General features: G+C 41.9%; 1 protein-coding gene across 1 annotated transcript; it reads right to left on the bottom strand.

Annotated features, from left to right (window-relative positions):
• Window positions 1-1829: 1829 nt before the first annotated feature.
• Window positions 1830-11601, bottom strand: g3bp2a (G3BP stress granule assembly factor 2a). Its single transcript, XM_084465618.1, has 13 exons — window positions 11435-11601; window positions 9534-9652; window positions 9346-9427; window positions 8660-8833; window positions 8018-8108; window positions 7768-7873; window positions 7066-7243; window positions 6807-6908; window positions 6441-6543; window positions 6257-6310; window positions 5680-5808; window positions 5270-5388; window positions 1830-4867 (listed from the first exon to the last, which is right to left on the bottom strand). The coding sequence occupies exons 2-13, from the start codon at window positions 9626-9628 to the stop codon at window positions 4586-4588; spliced, it is 1515 nt and encodes a 504-aa protein (XP_084321744.1). The 5' UTR covers window positions 9629-9652; window positions 11435-11601; the 3' UTR covers window positions 1830-4585.
• Between the last annotated feature and the right edge of the window lie 863 nt (window positions 11602-12464).

Below are 12464 nucleotides of genomic sequence, written 5' to 3'. Positions count from 1 at the left end.
GAATGTCAGGGCATTGCGCGTGCGCGCTGACGTGGCGCGACGTGGCTGATCAGAGGACAACTGCTTTTCTGTTATTTAAAGGGCCATGTGGATCCTTTCTGTGGGCATTTTACCTGCGTAAACTACAGTTTAAATGCAAAATAACTTCCGATTACATTTTACACTACGCTCTCATATTATATACCCATATTGTACATATGATTGATCTGATTGAGAGGTGTAGCTTATTTCATATACTTAGGAAGATACAATATTTTGCCTTTTTTTTGCAACACACACACGCGTCACAATAACACGCACGCACGCACCCCCCCACACACACACACACACACACACACACACACACACACACACACACACACACACACACACACACACACACACACGCACACGCACACGCACGCACACGCACACGCACACAGCACAACGAAAAAAAAACTAACTGACTGTTGACTGGTGTGCATTTCATAGCTTGGCGATTAAAGTCATTGAGAGACTTTGTACAGTGATCTGATCCGACACAAATCACCAATTGACTTTGGCCTATCGTATGTCGACATCCATGCAGTTCAGATAAGGGCATTGTCACAGGTCTCTTATAATGCATCACATCATAAAACATAATCATACGTTAGAGATACGAAGTGTTCTATATTAAATAAAATGTTAAATTAGAAGAAATTATAGATTGTGAATATTGACATTGTGTCAGACAGGTACTTACTTTGAAGAAAGCATCCATCTTGAACAGTGTTGGCTTGAAAACCAAACATGTAGAAATGCTGTCTGTCTGGTCCGTGGGCCTGAGACTAGAGATCCTGCCCACCATGCTGCAACACTGACACAGGACCGGAAGGGTAACCTCAGTATGGTCTATCACAGATGATCCTCTGAGGGGTCAATGGGATAACCTCAGTACGGTCTATCACAGATGATCCTCTGAGGGGTCAATGGGATTCACCCAATACAGTCATTTCTGTCACTGGGGATCCCTTTCATTTGCGGACCCCCAACCCCCAAACACCAGGAACATACACATAATAAATATGGCCATTTAGTCATTTCTGCAGAAGCTCTTATACAAGGACTTCATTCCGATTTATATAATTATGGAGAAAGTATGGGGATGGTTATGCATCATGCTGAGGGTATACCTACAGGTAGACCGAGCGAATTGAACCGTATCAGCTGGCAGTCAAACCCATACTTGACTATCCTGAGCCCACATATCAGCAGAAGAGGCGTGCTTTGTATTGTGACTGACATTTCATGCATACTACACCGCTACAGGCCACCAATCACAGGACTTTCCTGTCTGACAAGGTTCGTACACCTATGGTACTTACTTAGGGGGCCTGGGGCCCATGTGTAGATAGGACAGGGGCCCGACACCCTGCCCTGTATACCATATACTATATGAATGAATCTCTGAGTAGTGTGGAAACACACTAGATAGAAATGATTGTGTCGTGTTAACTGTCCAAAATGAGAATGTTTGTAAAGTATATAAATTACACTTTCAAGTTGTATGAGCAGTAAAAAACAAAAACTAACAGATACACATATGATTTTTAAAGTTAAGCACACTGTTTCAACGTAATATAGTTTTGAAAGGCAGAATGATATTACTTGATCCTAAAAAAAAGTTTAAGGGGGGGGGGGGGGGGTCGTCTAATAATTTTCTATTGCTATGGAATAAAAAGACGTGTGGTTCCAACCAAGCAACCAAGCACTAACTGCATAGCAACACAACCTCCTCAAGATGCTGGAAAAACATGGGGCCGGCCTGAAAATTATGACAAATGTGTTAAGTGGTGCTGATACAACATCAGTAGTTTATTGTATGTTAAGTCCAACACATTCAAAATGGAGGAAAAACGACCTAGAAATAAAACACAGTCTCCACCTGCAACAGTTTATCTATGAGCAACGAGTATAAGGTAAGGACGGCAGCCAACTGTTCAGCACACCTGCTTAAGTCAATAACTTAACTGTACTTCCATTTACAAAATAAAAGGATATAAATATCTGTTCTACTGCATTCAATCACAAGATGGGGGGGGGGGGGATAAGTTTACAGTATTTCAATTGGTGGGCGAGGGGATCTCAAATTGTAAGCCACCGAAAATTAAACATGGGAAAAGATGCATGGCAATATTTAAGAACTCACGCATTTATCAATTAAAAAAATGCATGATGCTTCTCCCTCCTCAGATAGGTTGTGTGAAGATATGACTCGATATTAAGGAGACGTGAAAGCCGGTGAGAAATTAAAAGCAACAAGTACATTGTTCTGCACTTCAGGATTAAAAGTTTCTGATGTTGGGTGTAAAAATTGAGTATACTGGTGAATTATTGCCTATGTGCCTATAAAGTTATACATCTTCAGCTAAAAAAAGCCCAACCCAATATACCCCGACCTTCATATGCATGCCCTATGCAGCGACTTGTGTGAAAAAATCCTGAATGGTTTGAATACTGACCAGAGTGCATACATCCATAGAAGAGCTTCTGAAGACACCATGAAGATGCTACATAAATGTAATTTCCTGTTTCAATGCAGACCAACAAATAAGAAAACTCTTGTTCATTTTTTCCTTCCCAGCTGAAACATACCCAACGTGTTGTAAACACAAACAAGGAAACAAGACTGGGACTAAACTGTAGAGGATTCGTTATTGTTCTTCATCTGAATCGAGACACAAATTAAATCAAATGCACTGATCGGGCACAAGGGTGCCACAGCAAGAACAAGGGATGTTCTGTGGGTAAGACAAGACGTTACAAACACTTCATGAAAAACTAGATAAGGGCTAATAGATCATGATATGCCTGTATTAGCTGCAGATACTTAGAACTGAGAGGGGCTCTGGCCATTTTGGGTATGGCCAAATTACTGAAAAGTGACTATGAACGCCATTTAATGGCACATCTTTCAGTTAACAGTACAAATCCTTTTTTTTTGTTAGCACAGGCTGGAAAGGGAATGGAGCAAAGTGAAAAAGTGAGCATTGTCCGTCGTTATTAATGTACCTTTGTTTCCTAGATCCAAACCAAAGCTCTTTAAAAACTCCCTCTGAACCATGTTCAAAAAGCAAACTCGAGGTACCTAATGTCTTCAAACCCAGGGCAGACAACAGTATAAACACATGTACAAAACTCACAGCAGATTACCTTAGGTAGTACAATAGTAGGAAAACAATGAAATGAGCACCTAGAGAGAAAACAAAAACAAGTAACTTAAATGTTGAATGAATACTGCAAGACTGTTCCCAACAGGCGATAGTTTGAACTAAGCAGCCCCTCGCCTCGAGAGAGGGAAACCCCTCGATCCTCGAAGTAAGATCGGAAATGCCCAACGAAAAATGATAGTATGAACTAGAAGGCACCGTCATGCGTCTAACAAGTTGAAAGAGAACCGAAAAACAGAAATAAAACGAAAATACAGTAAATTATATATTTTTTGCTGTACATTTATTATGTATTTATGCGTGAAAAGGAAGTTGGGAGGGGAGGAGGCAGTTGTTGCCCTTGCAAGTTTTCACTGCCGTCTAACTGGTCGAAAAACATGAAGAAAAGCAAACGCTTAAAACCAAAAGAACAAAATTGGAGAGAACCACCATCATTTCGGCAGCTCGTCTATTGTTCCATCTTTGTATTCCACTCCTCCCTCACACTCGTCCCTCAGTGACCCTCCCCACCGCCCGTATCATTTGGTGAAAAGTCCAGGATTTTAGGCATTTTATTCAATTTATAAATGAGAAAAATATAATCTGTAGCAGGCTTTTTTTCTCCTCCAGTGGAAGGTGAGGCATAGTTCTGGGTTGAAGGTGTGTAAAGTACATTGGTCACGAGAACACAGGCCACGACGGAGACCTGTCCTTTTAAAGTTGTGTCGTTTCGAGACAAAAAACAAACAAAAACAAAAAAGACGTCTCTTCAGCTGCGTTCCAGGCATGGATATCAATGTAAATCGGACAAAAAAGTACCCATTAGTGCATATTGAGTGCAATAATGCAATTTGAAGCAGTGTTCGTTTAAAAAGGGGAAAAATAAAATATTAAAAAGACAAAACTCCCTTCCCAGCTCAAACTGCACGTCAAACAATTTTTTTTTCTCTTCGACAATAATGGGTAGAGAACTTTATAAAATGTGCAACAGAGGGATTTCGTGAAGTAGCGCCCCAGTAAATTAAGGCTTATAATCTCTTATCCAAATGATGGGCTGGATTATCGTACGTAAAAGTCTTATCAGTCCCTCCTAAAGTGGCAGATTATTCCTGGTTGGTTTGCCTTTTTTCACGAATTTTACAAATTAACGTTTGTGAATTCTTGAGATACCAGAGAAGGATGCTCAGCTCACAGCAAGTAAGCAAAATAAATCGTAAGCATTTGTTTTTTTTGTTTGGTCTGTTTCACAAAAAAAGAAGAAGAAACTGTTCACAGGCTGTGTCACATTCCAAAGCCAAATGAAAAAAAAAAAACTCCAAAACAAATATACATGTTTATACATGTGGACTTTTTCTTTAACGAACAGTTGATGATGAAGAATGTGGTACTACGTCCAAATTGCAGGTGGTGCTTTTCTAGCGACGCTGGGTGGTGAAGCGGCCCTCGCCCGGACCCCCGGCCCCTCTTCCAGATCCCATGCCAGGCTTGGGGGCCATGCCACCTCTGGGCTGAGGGCCCCTGCCGTCGCGGTCACGCATCATCCCGCCCCCCACCATGCCTCGCGGCCCTCCGGGGCCTCCTCGCTCGCTGCGCCGCATGTCCCGGCGGTCGTCCCCCGTGCGGGTCTCTCTCTCTCGCACCGCCCGCGTCTTCTTCTCCTCTACGTTCAGACGCACCTCACCGCGGAACATGATTGGCTGCAGGAGGAGGAAATGACACCATCAGTCAATCCCCATTGGGGGAAGAGCAACGGAAAGAGCATTGGCCCCCCGCCCAGAAACACTCCAAATCTACTTTATTCACTGGCTTGTAACCTGGTTTAAACGGGGTCATGGACCAAACTGAACCGCAGTCTAAAAGCCTTTTTGATTTCAAAGTTGTATAAGCTAAATTCAGATTTTAGGTTGTTAAACCATCACACGTGTCTAATTTGAGCTACCAATATCAGTTGGTAATTATGTGCCCCACACCAATATGAATTCCAATATGTCAATTCATGGTTGTGCAGAACAACTCCTACACTTCAACTTGACCAAGCCACCACCAGGGTGAATCAAAGTCGATGAGGAAATGTCTGTACATGCACATGCCCCAACTACCTTGGCCCCCAGAATTCTCTGCACAGGATCCGAGTCATCAAAGACCACAAATCCAAAGTTGGGCAGCTTTCCTCCAACTCCCTTCGTGTTGATCCTGAGCTCAACAACATTCCCATAAGCTGCAAGACGGGGTGGGGATGGGGGGGGGAAGAGAGAGAGAAACAACATTTAATGTGAAATAACAAAGTAAAGAAAACAACATTGGTTACCATTGGTTACCATTATTTAGTCATGAATCAAGAGAAAAGTCATCCGAAGTAGCTTGGAGAATTAAGATCACTTTCATTAAGGAGAAAATAGGGGGTAAGGGCATCTTGCTCTATGCCAAGGAGGTTAGACTTCGGACATTGGGGACACCAATTGAGGCCCTTCGTATTGTTCAGATAATGGTTCTTTTGTGTGAAACATACTCATGAAGAAGTCCTTGAGTTCGCTCTCGTCAATGTCGTGGGGAAGGTTGCCCACAAACAGCTGATGGCTGTCTGGGAAGCGGACCATCCGTCTGGTGTCCATCTCACTGCTCTCTGAATCCCCCCTGCCTGCAAGGTCAATGACATCACCATACACAGCACATAACATGGATCGGCTTCGGACATAGTAATCCTTCAGGCCCCAATCACACAGAACGGCAGTTTAACAGCTGTGGGCTGTCATTTTGTCATTTCCTTCAATGAAAACAGAGTTTTACTCGCTGCTTTTGCCTTTAGTGTCACGTCAACTCAAGGAAAAGGCAGCCATGGTAATTTTAGGTTTGTTGTAGATATTCTATGGCTGTTTTGCAACAGTTAAAAAAACATTTCTTTTTGCTAGGCTTCATCTTCATATATATTTTTTCTGCAGTGTGGTTTGCATTTTACAGCTTGCAAACGCTTCCTGTGTGACTGGTCCCCAAAACGGTAAACAACAACATGACAAACTCTAGTTGCATACTTTTCAACCTAAAATCACCAGTGCAGTTATACCCTGAGTAAACGGAGGTGGACTTACCTTTGCTGACAAAACTCAAGTGCGGTTTCCCCGTTTGTGTCTCTGCAACACCATCTACCAATAACAGAAAGGTGGAAAGAAGCATGAGGAGGTTGGTGTGAAGAAGATATGGAAGAGACTCCTGACGAAGGTTTGGTGACCAGTGTGTCATCCCAAAAAAGTCGATCTAGAGTTCAGGACCTACCAGGCCTGGGTCCTCGTGGGTTGAAGGCGGGTCTTTCTCGTGTGCGCTGGTCTCTGGGTCGAAGGGGGGCCGCCTGGGTCTCTGGCTTGACCTCCACTCTGGGCTGTGGGGGAGAAAGATAGCCTTTATAAATGTCTTTGTATAAATAGCTACCGTGTTAAATATGGAGCACATAGAATGCGAAAAGATCAGTGTGTTTTAAATTAGTTAGTCATGTCTCTTCTTACGGACAAAAAGCGTAGTGTATTTGGAAGGGAGTAGAAAACGTAAACAGAAAGTCATGACATCCAGACTTCACACTGTGAATTCAGCCCTCAATTTAGTACCGCAGCCTTCCATCGAGTTTGCGTCAGCAGCGATGGTTACCTGTGAGTTGGGGACTTTGACGACGTGAGGGGGGATACCAGAGGAGGGACCTGTACCACTAGGGGGCAGGTTTTTACTGGTCACTGAAGCCCAGGAAAACGTCTGTCAGGAGGGGTACCAAAACACATCAAACCATCAGTACAGAAACAGCCATTTCAAAGGACAGTTGGGTTAAAAGGTTGACAGTTGGAATATACTAAATCTTCATGACAACTGTAACCATGCAGAGGAGCATTCCAGCAGAACGAGGCCCTCTCACCTTCGGAGGTTCCTGGGTGTTGGCTGGGGAGTCGGCAGGTGCAGGTGAAGGGGCCTTCTCCTCCATCTCCTCCAGAACCTTCTCATCTTCTTGCTTCACCTCCTCCAGCTTGGGCTCTGGCTCAGGCTCAGGCTCCTGTTCTGGAGCAGGCTCCTCCATGGGCTCCTCCACTCCATTACTGAAGAAACAAATGATAGATATAAAACATAGGAGCGCAGATCAGGAAAAATCTAGTGACTGCAGCGTTTTCATCTGCCCTGCCCATTTTCTTTTCAAAATGTACACATTTATTTCAACAAGAAGGGCAGATCTCTCCAGCACAAATATGAATTCAACGATAAGGATTAACATATACACAAGAGGGGCAAAAAATATGCTAAATTACATTTTGTAGCGACTCGCTGCGTTGATGAAAGTCAAAGTCAGCTTTATTGTAAATTCCATATGTGCAAGACAAATAGAGGAATCAAAATTGCGTTTGTCTCACGGTGCAGTAAGTAGAAAAGGAAAAAAAATAGGTAAAATGAAATAAAATAATTAATATTTACAATAAATAAATTCTAAATAGTTCAAAAATAATTATGAATAGTTCAAAGGTAGGCAAAACAATACGGTAAAACAAAAACGGTATATATACACAATAAAGTAAAAAAAGGTAATTGTGAGGATTAATAAAGCATCTATCCATCCATGTGGACCTACGTGACAGGATGAGCTTCGTAGTAGCTGGTGCTGCTGGGGCTGTCTTGAAGTGGCTCGGGGGAGGCTTGGATCTCCTCTGGCTCCTCCTCAACTTCCTCCTCAGATTCTGCAATAGGGGAAATCCAATTACACTACTGCAGCAGCCAACAATACTACAGTGGTGCTTCTTTGATTTGACACTAGGTATTAATGCCCATGCTAAACATTATAAGGACAGTCTAAGCACATTGACAAGTGTATCTGCCCGTACCCTCATCCAGCTCTGCTTCAGAATCACCAAAAACCTCATCCTCATAACGGAAGATGTCATTGTGGACATAGAATTTGTTTGGCACAGAACCCTGGTGAGGAAGAAAATAACAAACATGAATACATAAACAACGTTACCCATGCATTCCATAAATAGCATAGCGTATCAACTATTTGGGTAGGTAGATATGTGTGTATGTGGTGACATCCAGTGACCAAATATTAATGTCAGTGTTTCTGACTATGTTTTTTCCCCAGACCTGGTTAGTAACAAATGGATGTTTCTAAAAATGTGTTTCCCAAGAACAGCAGCAAACAATTTATTAATAAATAGCAAATATTTCAAGAGCTCTGGTAGCCCGAGGCATGTCTGCAGTGGAGGAGGGAAACACAACCAAGAGAGTAGAGTGTGCACTGTGAAACTAGTCCTCAATCTGTAAAGCGATTTGAATTGCACTTTAAGCAACAGATTTGTATCATAAGTCCTTCATTAAAGCAGATGGCTGCCGAGGAGGAAATATGGCCAATGTCTTCATAAAACTATGTTTGCCGCTTTGGAAGTACTTTATATTTCCAAGCCAAGCTCTTTTCTTGCATTCGGCTAAACGTGCCCTAACCTTACCAGGGACCACCGAAAACTTACTTCTGGCGCGAGCACAAACGTCTGCATGAACTTCCTCATAGGTTGGCCGTTGTTGGACAACTCCCCCAGCACCTGCACCACCACGCCGTCAGTCATGGTTGCGTGTGCGTCCACGTGTCGGATCTTTGTGTGGCACTCGCTGAACTGCAGCGACATCACCTTCTTGTGGATCTCCTGACAGAAAGAAAATAGGAGCTCATAAGGAACTGAGGTGCACCCATACATCACACCACATTGTGGTGGTGCCTGACAAGTAAGGTGAGGTCAGGTCAAGTGTTTAGAATAAGTAAAGGGGAAATTATGTATGCCGATGGCTAGGATTGATCAACTCTGGAACATCCATGGGCATTGTAATATGCCATCATATTATACAATTTTCATCTTTAGATTGACAATTTTCAAAGACCACAAAAGCATAAAAAAAAAAAAAAAGTATGCGAAATGCATGTGAAAAAAATAAACCAACTTCCCCTTTTCTGACAACCTCAGCGCTACCTCCGGCGATGCTAAAGAAAGCAGAAGTGATGGCTCAGAACTCCACTGCTTATGATATAGGATCTTATGATAGCATATGGAGTCTGCCACACTTCACTGCCCATGTATGAGCATGTGACAAGTACATTCTTCCGGTCATGAATCATGGTTCTAACTCATTACTAGTCCAAGAGAAAACGAAAGTCACATACCGCCTGCCCGTACACAGCCTCCGCAAGCTTTCCGTTTGGGTCGAGACCACCGTGAACATAAGACGAATTCCTGCCATAGAACCTGAAACAATTTGTTTTTATTTCAGTCAGCAGTATTCACCCAAGCAGTTCAACAATGGCTTTGATTTTGTTGTGATGAAATGATTGCAGTATGTATGGATGCTTACCTGTGAAGGAAGTCTGGTGCCTTGTTTAAGAGTGTGTAATACTGCCTGACAAACTCCCGCCCTACAAGCAGGGGACTTGGCTTCTCCATCACCATTTCTTTGGTAAACAATATTATGTTCTGAAAAGTTCAAACATTTACCAAGGTGTTATTATCATGCAGTTTAGTAACCAAGAAAATAACATTTGAAAATGGTTTTAAAAAAACGAAACTTCTCATTGTTTCAGCTTCACGTCAGACATTTGGGGTAATGCAATACTACCACGTCATAACAATTACTTTTGTCCTCAGAGTCCAACGCGAAATACTGTCATCCAAGGTCGTTCATTGGCAATGGAATAAAACCTGGAATACAACCTTTCCAGGAAATTTACCCAACGTTGTGTACCCTGCTCATCCCCAGTTCAAATCAGCAATGAAAAAGACACCTGGCTTTCCGGTTAGCTAGCTTGCAGAGAATACACGTTCAAGTGCGCCATCGGATTTGAGTAAAGTAGGCCGGATACTGCAGACTATGTCAGATTAAATGTACTGCAAGTACTTGGACCACAGGCACGCTAAAAGCTGGGGGGAACACAATATACACAAACAAGGTGTCCTCTTGAAACACTGGTGCGAATTGAAGTGGCGTATTGTCTAGTGATGGAAATTGCGTTGGGCCTCCTTGGCTAATCAAAACAATAGTCCTTGCTTGCTAGGGACATATAGTACATACATGGATGCCGACTTGAAAAAAAACTAAGACCAACTACATATTATGATTTCAGGCTAGGCATGTTGTTATTATTAACAGACCATCACAATGCTGACACAAACTCGATATTGCAAGGAAAGCTAGCAATGTTGACAGTGAGCTTAACAAACCGGCAGATTGTAACCTCGTTCACGGGCGTTATCATCTCACGACGGAACGCCTGGAAAGGGTTGCACCAAATGAGCGTTTTTAGAGAGAGAGAGCGGGCGGGACTTTCAATTACATGGGTTTAGCTGCGAGAGGCCGAGACTTCCGATAGAGGGATATCTGTTTCCGTTACATGTTCCGCGTATTTTCTTCCCGAATTACAACATAACAGAACTCCAAATGTATTCTCTATATCCTTGTCATTTTTTACTATTCTTACCATGTTCTTATTATTCGTAACGTGAATCCGTTTACTTACTAACACCGCTAATGGGAAGTACGAGACCGGAAATTGCGTTCAGTAGACCGGGATAACGCTACAACGCATGACCCTCTCTCAGCCCTGGAAGAGTGTACATGCTACTAGCGCTAGTTAGCTCCAGCTAACTTGTGGCGTCGTTCTTTTTCATTCACACGGACACCTGATTATAGACCAACATCATGATTTTGTCACTAAGGAAAACTGTCGCTTAAACCATAGCATAACACGGGTCTCCCTTTCGTCAAATCTGTTGGATATGGAAATTATCTACTACCTTGAGCCAACAACAGGCCATCATTAGCAAATGTGGAGCTAGCTAATGTTAATCATTTAGATATTTTTGTTATAACGAGACGATAAACATTCATTTCAACTAGTTACCTTGTATTTAAGTTATACACGTTTCATGATTTTGATGCAATGCCGAATACCAATATCTTAAAGTGACAAATCTTCGTACCAGCCAAACCTAGCGTTATCTTGTATCATCAAGTAAGCAAATGAAGCTAACTCAAAAGAAACAAAGGAACCCATAAGGAAACCGACAGTATTTCAATGTAAATTATCTGCCCGTCCCTATGTTTCTGTGGCTGGTGAGCAAGTGAAGGGATACAACTTGGCAAAAAAAGTAAACGTATCGACTGTCCATTACCCCTTTTAGATATATAGCAGACAAAGCACTAGCCTATAAGCTATTTAGCTTGACATCTTTACTATAAATATCAAGAGTGAAACTTACCTCCTGAAAGACCTATCCTAGTAGACGGAATGTTTTATGATAAATATGTACGAATTACCAACGTAATCGTCACCAACTGTCCTGAAACACAGAGTATCCCAGATGATGGTTTTGTTATTCCCCACACCAGTAAGACTGTGATCTTTACTCTATCAAAGATTTCAGATTTAAAGTCATAGGTCCAATTTATTGTTTTACCCCTGCAATCTGGGGCAGGGAAGCCCCGTCACACCGGTTTAGCCAATGGACTGTTTACACTAGACCACATTTAAGATGACGTTAATATTTTCCCGCGCGTCGCACGCACGGTTTAGCGACTCACACTAAGAAATAACGTCACACTGATATACAAAATATGATTTATTTAAATTCCAAATTAATTTTTTCGGTTTTTATTTTATTTATGGATTTTTGTTTTTGGCACTTATCGGCAATGTTTTATTAATAACCATGGTTGTTTTCCCTCTTATTTTTTGGATATAATGAATCAATTACATATACCTGTATAGTAGCCTATGATAACTATTCAAATACTTATATTATCCTTCCCGAATCCTAGAGTTGTATTTATTTCTGTAACAGTTGAAAGAGACAGCAATATGTCTCAAATGTCTTCCTTACAGAACCAACATGTAGCAAATATTTTAAAATTAAGGGACAACTGTAGTGGTTTCCAACCATTGTGACCAGTTGCCTTGAGTTGAGGCAACTAGATGTGCCCTGAAATTGATTGGATTCAACACGTATTCTGGCCCAGGTTACAGCCACTATAGTGAGTTTATATTGAAACATGTATAGAGAGGCTTGGTCTAGTACCTGCTTACAGTATAATATAATTTGGATCATTATTGATAAATTATCTCACATTGTCCTAATGCATGTTCTTGCTTCATTTCAATACATATTTTGACAAATAATCCAATTGCCCCTCTGATTGTTATTAGCCGCCTCCTGCTCATAACATGGGCCTATCTGATGTGTGTACATTTTCATAATCATTCCATGCAACTATAAGTTGGAGTTTATTCAA

Source organism: Micromesistius poutassou (assembly GCF_964030765.1).
Source record: "Micromesistius poutassou genome assembly, chromosome: 3".
Lineage (NCBI taxonomy): Eukaryota > Metazoa > Chordata > Actinopteri > Gadiformes > Gadidae > Micromesistius > Micromesistius poutassou.
The sequence above is the reverse complement of the archived record's forward strand: the minus strand, read 5'-3'. Positions and strand labels throughout refer to the sequence as shown.

Coding starts and splice junctions, on each gene's coding strand:
- g3bp2a (XM_084465618.1), bottom strand. CDS start 9,628: ATGGTGATGGAGAAGCCAAGTCCCCTGCTTGTAGGGCGGGAGTTTGTC. Junction 8,834..9,345: donor AGGCTGTGTACGGGCAGGCG/GTATGTGACTTT, acceptor TCTTTCTGTCAG/GAGATCCACAAGAAGGTGAT. Junction 8,109..8,659: donor CGTTTGTGCTCGCGCCAGAA/GTAAGTTTTCGG, acceptor CTTCCTCACCAG/GGTTCTGTGCCAAACAAATT.